Source organism: Eubalaena glacialis, chromosome 9, assembly GCF_028564815.1.
Source record: "Eubalaena glacialis isolate mEubGla1 chromosome 9, mEubGla1.1.hap2.+ XY, whole genome shotgun sequence".
NCBI classification, from domain to species: Eukaryota; Metazoa; Chordata; class Mammalia; order Artiodactyla; family Balaenidae; genus Eubalaena; species Eubalaena glacialis.
Window position 1 is genome coordinate 102460962 of NC_083724.1, and position 12604 is coordinate 102473565.

General features: G+C 36.8%; 1 protein-coding gene across 4 annotated transcripts in view; it reads right to left on the minus strand.

The window, feature by feature from the left end:
• Positions 1 to 12604, minus strand: part of LOC133097486 (contactin-associated protein-like 3) — a 149045-nt gene that overhangs the window by 14796 nt on the left and 121645 nt on the right. For 3 of the 4 annotated variants that reach the window (XM_061199366.1, XM_061199365.1, XM_061199364.1), the window contains 6 exons: positions 9354 to 9524; positions 8434 to 8652; positions 5366 to 5605; positions 4573 to 4800; positions 3169 to 3302; positions 2275 to 2362 (listed from right to left, as the gene is read on the minus strand). In XM_061199366.1, the coding sequence (XP_061055349.1) occupies positions 2275 to 2362; positions 3169 to 3302; positions 4573 to 4800; positions 5366 to 5605; positions 8434 to 8652; positions 9354 to 9524 (1080 nt within the window). The remainder of the gene's footprint in view (positions 1 to 2274; positions 2363 to 3168; positions 3303 to 4572; positions 4801 to 5365; positions 5606 to 8433; positions 8653 to 9353; positions 9525 to 12604) is intronic. The other variant, XM_061199367.1, reaches the window with a different exon arrangement.

The window sequence follows — 12604 nt, forward strand, 5'->3', positions numbered from 1 at the left end:
TCGATTTCTGTAATCTATTGCCTATTTCTTTATAGATCATACATTTGAAGACAAATCGTTCTTAAAAATATTCCTTTGTCAATTTCACACTTACTGATGGCAACTTTCTATTCATACTTTGGGTGACAGACATTTCTGAACATGCCTCATCTCTCCTGTCAGATGCTGGAGTCACTGAGGGCATGAAGTTGTGTGTGGTCTGTGTTTGTTTTGTTTATTGACCATATCTGTCCTCCGGGCTGGGAAAAAGAGTACACACGGACTTCTGTCTGGCAGTGGAGGAGGGATCAGATCTGGGGGCACACAGAACCATCATTCCACACACAGCTTGCACCCACTCGACAAAAATTCAGCTCTGCCGCTTGCACACCCCTTGGGTGATCAATTACTCACTGCTCAGAGTAAGGATCCGTCGGGCCAGAGAGTAGAGCTCAATATCAAAGGGAGCAAATTCTTCTCCATTTGGATATTAAAAACAATTATAACTGTTGGGCTGACAGCCAAGGATAGGGTTCTATCTCACTGTTCTCTAAAGCTCAACGTGGTCTTTGAACTTTTAGGAATTTCATAATCTCTATTTGAACATATACTGTTATTCTCATGGACAAAAGTTGAAGGAGCAGTATTCCTTTGAATTGTTTTTCCAATTCGTTTTTGTTTTTTGAGGGGTTTGTTCTTTTGTTTGTTTGTTTTTCCAATTCTTTTAAAATTATGCCACAATTTTAAATAGAATTAAAAAATCTACTAATATCATGAAAACAGGGATGTCAGAAATGCCTGAGAAACATCGAGACCACACATTGGAGACTGGAATACTCACCTCTCCAATGGGCTGTGATAGGTATAAACATCTCCCAGCCCTCAGTGGGAAACAAATGTTCTCATTTTTATTTCTGTGGTAACTGTACCATTACTATCCCACATGTGGGAAGCGCGACTAGAACAATGAACCACAGGAAAGGACCTTCAGCACAAGCTACCACTCTGTCAATACATCATCAAGGCCAGATTCTCTATCTACCTTTAAGGCATGATTACAATGCAGGACCACCACCGCTTCAGCCTGAAGTTGTTATTCACTATACCATGCTAAAACTATATTCTTACCAGTGAAGGAGCACTGGCTTAATCTGCCTTTTTAACAGTTGGGCTGCAGCGTCTAAATGTTACACTTTTGTTATTACCATTTACAAGAGCACCCTTGGAGAGCATTAGGATTCATAACATTTCCTCTGTCTGAAAAATAAGAAGTCATCATTTCATTGCCCATCATCTGTTTGAAAGACGTGATAGCTTTAATAGTTACTGTGATTCTCGACATATTTTGAACATCCATTCATGTGCCTTTTCTAACATTCTCAAGTTGGTGATGTAATATATATCTGTGGGGTAGAAGAAATGACCAAAAGAATCAATGTATAAATGGCTGAACACCTAATAAGTTTCCATCGATTATTTAGGACAAAACATAGCCATATGAGTATCAAGTACCAGAGGAGGAATAATAAACATGCCACAAGAGGATTTCCCCTAGATATCATTTAAATAGCAATAAAACATACAGTTTATATGTAATCAAAAATAAAAGAAATGACTTTCAATATCCGTTTTTATTTCAATGTAATTCTTGGTGACAAGGGGGAAAAAATGGCATCAAGAGTTTGACGTCTAAATAGTAAAGTATGCTTTTACTTTGGCATTTTTATGGAGAATAAGTGGCAGCCATAAAGAATGTCTGTAGGATATTTAGGCTGTGATTTTCCAAGAGTAGCTGGGAGCAATGAACACATTTCACCTCAGCCTACAGGCAAGGCAGGTCCCAGACCACCGCCCAAAGCTTGTTTGCTAAGAGAAAATAAGCAGCCTTTTCTCTTCCTTCTTAAACATAAATCTAGATTTATCATTAAAATGATTTCTGCATTTGACCCCTGATTACTACAGAATTTGTGAACTTATATCTGCTTTGATTTTGTCTTTCCTGAATTGTTAGAAAAATGCAAAGTTTCATTATGCTTGATTGCCAAGTGAGAGGGTAAGTGTGGAGGCATTTTTCAAGGAACGCCCTTGTTCAACTCGCAAGCAGCACTTACTCGTGATTATATGCGCACTCAGACAAGAGTACAAGCTTCTACCTTGACTGTCACTCACTGGGAAATCATGCATATATCAAGGAGCTTCTTTCAGCATGATGAATGTTTCCCGTGTTTGCAAACTAACACTTCCAATCCCAGTCACTGGGCGTTGGGGGGAGGGGGCTCTCTTTCTTCCACTTACCTAAAATTGTCCCCAACGTGAGGGATTTGACAGCATTGAATTCTGTCCCTGAAGACAGGATGACTTGTCTCCTTGCATTCTGGTTAACCTATTAAATGTTCCACATGATATAAACATCAAAATGTCAAGCAATTTTGATGATAAGAGGATGAGAATCAAAGGAAGACCAAGAAAAATGATAAAAAAATAAGCCATATGTTCCTGCTATCACAAAGGTTAAAGGAGAAAAGTGTATTATAAACAATTCTTGTAACACCTCAAATTCAACTCCACCTCATTGCCCATCCCATTCCCCTACATTTGTCTTTATGATTTAAGTATCTATAATTGGTACAATCCACAAAGAAATGCAAGAGTTACTTTGAACCTCAAGGTTTTTACTTATTTAGAGGAAATTTGTAACATGAGCGGAAAAATGTATTATTCATACAAATTCAGTATAAAAGATTATTCTTCAAAACCCAGTGACAATGTGTGACTTAAAGACTCCGATGTTTTTCAAAATGTATTCCCACTTTGAGCAAGATCTTGCTTTTTCCCTTGTGTTTAAATTTCTGTAGCATTTGTTCTTTTGTAACCCAATGGGAATAGGTTCCCACTGAAATATCTCCAGTAGTCATTATGATAAACTAGGCAATATTTCCCAACCAAATAGAGTAAAACCAACGAGGACAGCTTGGTATTTTAAATGGTCAAATATTAATAATAATTTTGACAGTCTCTTGCTAAACAAACAGACATTGCAAAACAAAACAAAACACCTTGACCTAGTAAGACTTATGGAAGATGTGCATTTCTTTTACCAGGATTTATTATCAAATTTTTGCTTTAGGTCATACATTCTGAGCATCACAATTTTGATTACTGTTGCTGTTGTTGAATTTACAACCTTACCTCGACAAAGACCACTGCTGCTTCTCTGTTAATCTTCACCTGGTGAAGCTGTCCATCAGCCAGGTTTTTAAAACCAAAGTTAAAAACATCAGGTTCTTGGTGTCTGTTTAGCTTATACCTGATTTGCAAACTTCCTAAAGAAGAGAAAAATGACATTTTTAACTGAAATAGAATTTTATAAAAACCGCCAATGCAGGTTCTAAGGCACATTTAAAAAAAAATTAATATAACTTGAATCTATGGAGCATTTACTTGAGTGCACAATAGTCACCTTTCCTGGACTAGTAATCATTTATGTGATGTTCTGGGGCCAAATTCAGAATTCAATTACACAGTCTTAAAAGTCAAGACCAAATGGTCTTTTTCCAAGTTCTTCCATTTTCCTTAATCAGAGGAAAAAGTCTAAGTTAAGCATATGAAAATGCCAAGCTAGGCTTGAAGTTAATTATTCATGTGGTATTCATATTATTAAATGGTAAAACCTCAAGGAAGATTATATTAACATTCAGTTTCTATAAGCATAACTTTTTTTAATGTGACTTATGTTAATGCATTTTAATGTATCACTGACATTCACATATATATACATATTTTTTTGCACAACCAGAAATGTTTTCTAAGGTTTCTGCCGTAATCAAGAAGCAGCAAAAAGAGACAAGTGAGTGATTTGCTACAATATCCAAATCTTCCAATCCACACACTGCTCTCCTTCATAGATGCACCCTCTACCTGGTAACTCTGGTACCACCTGTAATAGATCCTATCAGTCAGCGACAATAGAAATCTTTTCCAGAAGTTAAGCTTCTCCCTTTATTCTCCATGAGAAAAGGTTAAAGCTTGGTTTTGCTCTCTAACTTGGAAAGTCTTGGTTCTGTTCTCTTACTGGTGACCATGGGTTAGGTAACTCTCTTCCCACTTTTTTTTGTATGCAGATAGGGCATAACTGACTTCCCAAACACTGATGGGTAAAGAACAATCATATTTATCTGATGCTCATGGAAATTGGCTTTTATATGGTTTAATGCACTTCTTTACTTCCCTTCCAAGAAGGAGGAAATATTTTCCATGCATAAAATATCTTCTTTCAAAATGAACTGTGACACTAATTTATTCACATGCAGAAGGAAAGACTCCCTACCAATAACAAGAAGCACAGTTGAACATCAGATACGTGAAATGATCAGACATTTATAGAAGAAAGCCATCTTAATTTAACCACTGAAATGGTAATGCTAATGAGAAACATTTGGGGTTATCATGAAAACAAACCAACCCTAATAACATGGGTGTCACAGGGATGCACTTGTGTTTTCTTCTTTGTAGTTTAGCACTGAAAGGGCCCCCTCCTTATGGTCCTGATTTCTCCTAAGTCGGTCTTCTTGTTCGTATGGTAAAGATACTCACCATTCGGGGCGAGGATAACTGAAAGGTATTCCTCATGGAAGGAGCTCACGTAAAGCAGTAAGCTGGGCATCCCTGTGGTCCGGAAGCTCAGTGTGGCCATTTCTCCCGCCAATGTCAGATCCTCATGAAATAAAGCCACAAAGGAGCTGGAGTTCTTACTGAAGGTGTCATTGTAATGTTGAAAATCGTAAATCACTGAGGAGCCAGCTCCAAAATAGGCAGAAATTTCTGGAATGACATGTATTTTTGGTTATATTAGCAATATGTAAGTGCACGTGTCTTGTTTTATGTATATTTCTGTATATTTAAAGAATATCTCTAATCCTTAAATATCTCAAAAGAGAAAATAATAATGGTATGCTTTGCTGTTTTTTAATTTAAAAATTTAAGATGAAAAACAATAAAATATAAATAAAAAGAATCTCTCCATATTCCCGTAACCCAAAACTGAGTAACAATATTTTATTATTACCTCCAAAAGGCTTCATCTTAGGTTTACAGAAAAGTAAATGTCCAGTGTAAACATATAGTTAAAAGGTTATTGCTCTCCTCAAAGTGTTGCATTGACGACCCTCTGAGAAACCCAGAGGGGATGACATCAGATCTAACAGAAGCAGCCAACGGCCTTCACAAGAATAGAATCATACCTCCTGCCATGTGAAATGGAGGCATTTGGGACAGAAACAATTCTATTTCAGCTAATTACAGAGAACTGCCTTATCTTTTCTTTACAGTGTCAAATGCCAGAAACGTCTTCATAGAGTTCAAATGTTCCATCCTTTCCCACACTCACCATTCTCGCAGAATGGCCCATCATACGCAGAGAAGGTACAGTCACACTCGATCCCTCTGCGTTTTTCTCTACACCTCCCTCCATTGTGACACAGGTGTCCGTAGCTGCTACAGTGTCCTGGACACCCTGGCTCCACTCCTGGCGTCATTGTGGCTCTTTCTTCCAGATCCAGGGCCAGCCCGTTCAACCTCAGAGACCGAATGCATCCCAGGAAGCCTCTCTGTCTGCTTGCTGTTCCACCTACAAGGGAAACACTGCAAATGCAAACACGTTCCTGGGTGTCTTCTACGGGATTTCATCTCCACTTTGAACTGAGGCCATACGACGAAAATTCATCTGTCCAAAGTTTTATGAACAAATATAATTCTGAAAACGTAGGCTGTGGTCAAAAGTTAAGAATCATCAAATGGCACTGAATAAACCATAATGAAAATATTTTTTAAGTTGAACTTGGTAAATATTTGTTCTAAAAATACTTCAAGTTATATTTAGAAAGACATTTTTGGGCTTCCCTGGTGGCGCAGTGGTTGAGAGTCTGCCTGCCAATGCAGGGGACACGGGTTCGAGCCCTGGTCTGGGAAGATCCCACATGCCGCGGAGCAACTGGGCCCGTGAGCCACAATTGCTGAGCCTGTGCGTCTGGAGCCTGTGCTCCGCAACAAGAGAGGCCGCGATGGTGAGAGGCCTGCGCACCGCGATGAGGAGTGGCCCCCACTTGCTGCAACTAGAGAAAGCCCTCGCACAGAAATGAAGACCCAACACAGCCATAAAATAAAAATAAATAAATAAATAAATAAGCAAAATATGGTTAAGAAAAATATATTTTAAAAAAATTAAGTTAGAAAGACTTTTTTTACATTTGTTTCTTTCTTAAAGAACAAAATAAACACCATTGATCCTTTTTAAAGTTTAACTTTACACACAATGACATGCATTATAAAGGTTACATAGTTGAAAATCTTTGCGATGTAATATATATTATAAATTTGTAATACATAAATTTGTGTATGTATTTAATATATATTACAAATTTGTATATATATATTTGTATAGTATATGTATTACACATATATAAAATACTAATTCTTACTTAGAAGAGCTCTCACTAATAAAGCTGTGAAAAGGAATTGAGGCGAGAACAAAGAAAAAGAAGGCAGAAGGGGTAAAACCAAAATTTAGGACCTCAGGCCTTTCATACTCCATCCTGGCGGCTCTGAGGTCAGGTGGTATAACATTAACCAAATAATATATATCTCCCTATATTTCTATCATTTCTCATGTGAGCATAATAAATATGGGGGCACAGGAGTCACTTGGAGTGTTTGCTAAAAACAGATTTTGGATTTATTCCAAAAGATTCTGATTCAGTGGGCCTGGGGAAGGTACCCCAAATCTGAATTTTCAACTAACTCCTCAGGCTTTAGAAACATTACCATAGTGGAAACACTAGTTCTAGGTAGATTTCCATCCAAACTTTGTTCCTAGAAATTCTGCTAATTAATCCTCAGGATTATAAATCAGAAAATAGAATTGTTTAATTTGATTTGCAGTTTGATAATTTAAAAGGAAGCCTCAACTCAGTAAGAACTAACTGTGCTTGAAGCTGTTTTGTGGTGCCATGGGCTGTGTACACACACACACACACACACACACACACACACTTAAATTCACTGAATAGCATTAGTTCCTGGACATGGCAGTAGGTATCACCTGGCAAAGCAGACTGTGTGCTAATTTGTGATTTATATCAATTTTTCATTGGACTGTGTCCTTATTTACTTTAAAATATGTGAGAAAAGACCAAGTGAGAGCTACTTCGTTAATCTGCTTAGTTTCCAAATTAGAATAGAGTTATCTAAAAAGTAATGTAGCAAAACTTGTTTCTCCCTTTGGGAAAAACAAACAATAATAAAGAATAAGCAGGTAAGTTAGAGGGAAGACTCCCACTACCCAGAGCTTTAATCTTTAAAGAATGGACAGCAGAATAATGAGCCAGCTCTGGGTCTAAACAAGGCATTTGCAATACGAGAGCAGCAGAGGGGGTGCAGGACTGAGAGGAACCAGGTGCTGGGCTGGGGAAAGCCCTGCTGTGCCCAGCCACACGAGGCTGCCTCAGCCTACCTGGGCTCCTATGGCCTGTTTCTGAGGGGACTCTGGAGGATTTTGTCCCAATTACAGGGCTGGTTCTCTAACTATACTGAGAAGTGAAGTGAGAGAAATGGATAAAAATGGCTAATTGTTTTATAAATAGTATGGATAAGAAGTAATTGAAACAAACATAAATCGTCTATGATACTGAGTGCAAGCTTGGGAATCAGTCCAACATGAGTTTGGATTTTCCTTCCAGTTGGGTTTCTATGGTTAAGTCCCTTGATGTCTCTGAGGCTCCATGATCTCATCTGCAAATTGGGTACAATAATCTATAGCAGAGATATTTATATTAAATGAGCTCTTGGTGCATAGTGTCTGTGTGGCTGAACCACACTGACTCCCTTTTGTCAGCTCCATTTTAGGCCCGCAGTCCCACCCCCTCCTCTTTCTGGGTGACTGAGCTTTAGCTTACTCACAAGGAATGCATCTCAGCCAGATAAGTTCCTTATCAACCTTTACCCTTGCCTTCATCTGATATGAAAACTGGAAGAGTGCCTTTTGCTGATGCAGGTGGTCATGAGACCCCCTTGGGGAGGAAAAAATCCCAATTCCTGACCATGGGTGCTTCTCACTTGGTAGTCAGATTCTATTTTTAGTTTTGGCCCCTTTAAATCCCCCAGGAGCCTTTTCCATGGCACGAAGTGCAGCTGTGAATGTCTCTGGCTCATCGTCCCCTGGATGTAAGTTACCCACAATAAACTTCATAATTGCACTTTATGGAGTTGCCTGCTTCGATTTTCAGTCCCAAAGTTCCTTCTCAGTTCAGAGGATTTTATTCAATATCTCTGCCTCCCACCAGGGCTGATAGTAGTCACTGTGGCAATTGCTATTATCACTACTGTTGTAGCTGTGATTTTCTCTCAATCCACCTCTGCACTCACAGCACAGCTCAGTTACAAGCCGCTAGCAGCACTCACCCACGAAGAGCTGACTGTTGAGCTGCAAGCGGGCGTGCCCATCAGCTGGGGCAGTTTGGGTCTCCCTAGGGAGCTGATCCACTTGAAGGGATGCTTCTTTAACGTTCCGTTCTGCCCTCACATGGTGCCATCTATTGTCGTTAAAGGGAGTGGGGGACTGCACCGTGACCTCACAAGGCCCATTCCCCACATCAAAGGAAAAGGTCACTTCTGCAGGGGCTGGAAATAAAGATATGAGAGTTGGTCAAGTTCATTCACAGGGGAGAAAATTTGGTCTTGAGTAGACATGAAATAAGCACCATGACATGCTCCTTATGAAAGAAGACCATGATATTGATGCAGACAAATGTCACTCTGAGTTGGTAAAAAAAAAAGCAAAAGCAAAAGCAAAAAGCAAAGCTGACTTTAACATACTTCTTCTTAGAGTTTACTATTCATCTTGCTAAGCCCTAAGCAATAGAGATATTTACCTATAGAAATAAAACTAACATTTTATCTGACTTCATAGGTATAAGTGAGTTTATTTAAAGGTGGTTTAAATCTTAATATAGTTTTAAAAGCACTATGTGAAATTCACATAGTAAGAAATTAAGCTTTGCCTACTTACATAAACAATATGACTAGTCAATTAAATCACATAATTTTGTGATTTAGTCAGCAGTTATTTGACCAGTTTGGTTTAATATCCTGATTGCACATAGAATTAAGACAACAAGGAATTGTATAGACTGTTGTATGTTTCATGAATCACTGTTTTACTTTCTATTAAAAATAATTATTGAAAATCATAGAATTTTAGCATTTAATCAAGAAATACAACTGACAAAGGAAGCATGGCAATACATCAGAAATTACGTTACTAACGAGGTTATTGTTAATAACTGAGTAGCCCATGGCTTTGCCCAGGGTGGGCAACTCACCTCGCAGCTCTAGCTTGATGAAGTCTGTGATCCCCAGGTTCTCTACAAACACCCCCGAAAAAGCTGTGGTCTTAAAAAAGAAAGACACATCAGCGCTAAGCTCTCCTCGGAACGTAGGGAAATGAAGGTATGAAGTCTCAGTATTGAAGGAAGCTGAATTCCAAAATGAATCTGTTTACAAAAAGAAAAAAAAAGACAGTGAAAATTAACAATGAAACAAAACAAACAACAATTACTTTTTATATTTCTAGGATTTTTACCATTCAGTGCATTATTTGTCTTTAAAAGCCTTCATTTAGTGGTTCTTCTGAACATGTAGCCATGACATGAATGTCCAAATAGTGATTCTTTTGAGGATTAAGAACCTGGACATGGTTGCAACTAAGTGGAGGGACAATCACTTTGGAAATGACCTGTGTTTTTTTAAAAACAATATTATTTTTGAATTATCATCAAGTAAAATTGACTTTTTAGGGGCATACAGTTATATAACTTTTAATACATTCATGGATTTGCATAGCCATCATTAAAATCAGAATAAAAGACAGTTCCATCACCCCAAAAACCTCCCTCTTGCTATTTCCTTATAGTCACAACCTCCAACCACCCTTAAGCCCTGGCAATGATGAACTAGTCTCTGTCCCTATAGCTTTGCCTTTTCTAAATAGCCTATAAATAGAGTCATGCAGTATGCAACCCTTTGAGATCGGCTTCTTTCACTCAACATAAAGCCTTTGAGATTCATTTGAGCTGTTGCATGTCAATATCTATTCCTTTCTACTGCTCTGTAATAATAATAATAATAATAATAATCCATCTATGGATCTGCCACAGTTTATTTGCCCACATTCAAGAACACTAGGGTTCTTTCCAGATTTGGTCAATTACACATAGAACTGCTATAAACATTTGTGTAAAGGTTTTTGTGTGGACATATGTTTTCATTTTTCTAGGGTAAATTCCCAGGGGTATAATCCCTGGGTCATATGGTAAGTATATGTTTAACTTTATAAAATACTGCCGAACAGTTTTCCAGAGTGGCTGTACCATTTTTAATTCCCATTAACAATGTATAAGAGATACAGTTGTTTCATATCTTCACCAGCATTTGATATTGTGAGTATATATTTCTTTTATTTTATTTATTTTCAAATTGGTGTGTAGTAGTATCTTGTTGTGGTTTTAATTTGCCTTCCCTAATAGGTAATGATGTTGAACACCTTTTCATGTGCTTATTTGCCACTCTTATATCCTCTTTGGTGAAGTGTGTTTTCAACTTGGGGAGAACTGACATCTTTCCTATATTGAGTCTTCCAATCCATGAACACAGTATATCTCTCCCTTTAGATTCTTTGATTCCTTTCTTCAGTATTTAGTCACTTTTTGATGAGTTACAGATCTTATACATGTTTTTGTTAAATGTATACCTAAGTATTATATTCTTTTGAGCTATTGAAAATGACTTTGTCTTGTAAATTTTGGTTTCCATTTATACATTGCTAGCATATATGACTGATTTGTCTGCTGTTGACCTTGTATCCTGTGATCTTGTTGAGCTCACTTATAAGACCTAGTAGGGTTTTTGTTTTTGTTTTTGCCGGGGGTGGGTACATTCCTTGAGATTGTCTATGTAGGCAATCCTATATATATACAGGTGAATAGAGTTTTCTTTCTTGCTTTCCAGCCTGTATGCACTTATTTTCTTTCTTACATTATTGCCGTGGCTAGGACTTCCCATATGATCAAAGTTGTTGAATAGACGTAGTGAGATTGGATACCCTTACCTTGTTCCCATCCTTAGGGGGAAAGCATTCAGTTTTTCACCAATTATTATGATGCTGTTTTGTATAGATACTGTCCTATTAAGCTGAAGAATTTTCCTTTTATACCTAGTTTGCTAAGAATTTTATTATAAATGTTATTATGATGCAAATTATCATGTTGAATTTGTTATCATAATAATTCAAATTATAATGTTCATATTAATCGATATAGAAAAAGCATCTGGAGTGATTTTTCTTCCTTAGACTGTTAACGTGGTAGATCACACTGATCATCTTCCAAATACTGAATCAGCCTTGCATCATGGGATAAACTGCAGTTGGTGGTGGTGCATTTTTAAAATATTCCTGGATTATTTGTTAATGTTTTGTTGAGGATTTTTGCATCTATGTTGGTAATAACATTATCAGTAGTTATCATTTTTTTGCACTTTCTTTGTCTAGTTTTGATATCCAAGCAATGCTCTCCTTAAAATGTTGGAAAGAATTTCCTCTTTTATTTTCTGAAAGAGATTGTGTAGATATGGTATTATTTCTTTGGTAGAATCATCAGTGAAACAATCTTGGTCTGGATTTCTTTTTCAGAAGGTTTTTAACTACAAATTCAATTCCATTAATACTATTAGGTCTATCCCAGTTGTCTGGTTTATCTTAAGAAAGTTTTGGCTGCTAGCGGTTTTTAAGGAATTGGTCCACTTCATCTATGTTGTAGAATTAATACGTGTAGAGTTGTTTGTAGTGTAGTTTTATTATACTGTTGATGTTTGTGGGGTCTGTAATGTTATCCCAACTCTCATTTCTCATACTGATAATTTTTATCTTTTCTTTTCTTTGGATAGTTTTGTTAGAGGTTTATCAATTTTATTAATATTTTAAAAGAATCTTTTTTTTGTTTTTATATACTCTGATTTTAATTTAATTGATTTCTATTCTTTATTATTTCCTTCTTTCTGCTTGCTTTAGGTTTTTCTCTTCTATTTCTAGTTTTTTTTTTTTTGGTGAAGCCTTACATTATTGAATTGAGATCTTTTTTCTTTCATAATATAAGCATTTATTGCTATCAATATCCCTCTAAGCACTGCTATAACTGCACACTACCAATTTTGATATGCTGTATTTTAATTTTCATTCAGTTCAATATATTTTATCATATCTATTGAGACCTTGTCCTTGACTCAGGTATTATTTGACAGTTTGGTGTTTAATTTCTAAGTGTCTCGAGACTTTCTCACTATCTTTTTTATTTATTTCTAATTTAATTCAATTATGTCAAATCTTGCATTTTGTAAGATTTAAATTGTTTAATATTGGCTAAAGTTTGTTTTATGACACAAAATATGCTGTATCTGGGTTAAAGATTCATGTGCATTTGAAAAGAATGTGTATTCTACTGTTGGTAGAGTATTCTATAAATGTCAATTAGATTCATTTGTTTTCTGGTGACATTCAGGTCTTCTATATCCTTGCTGA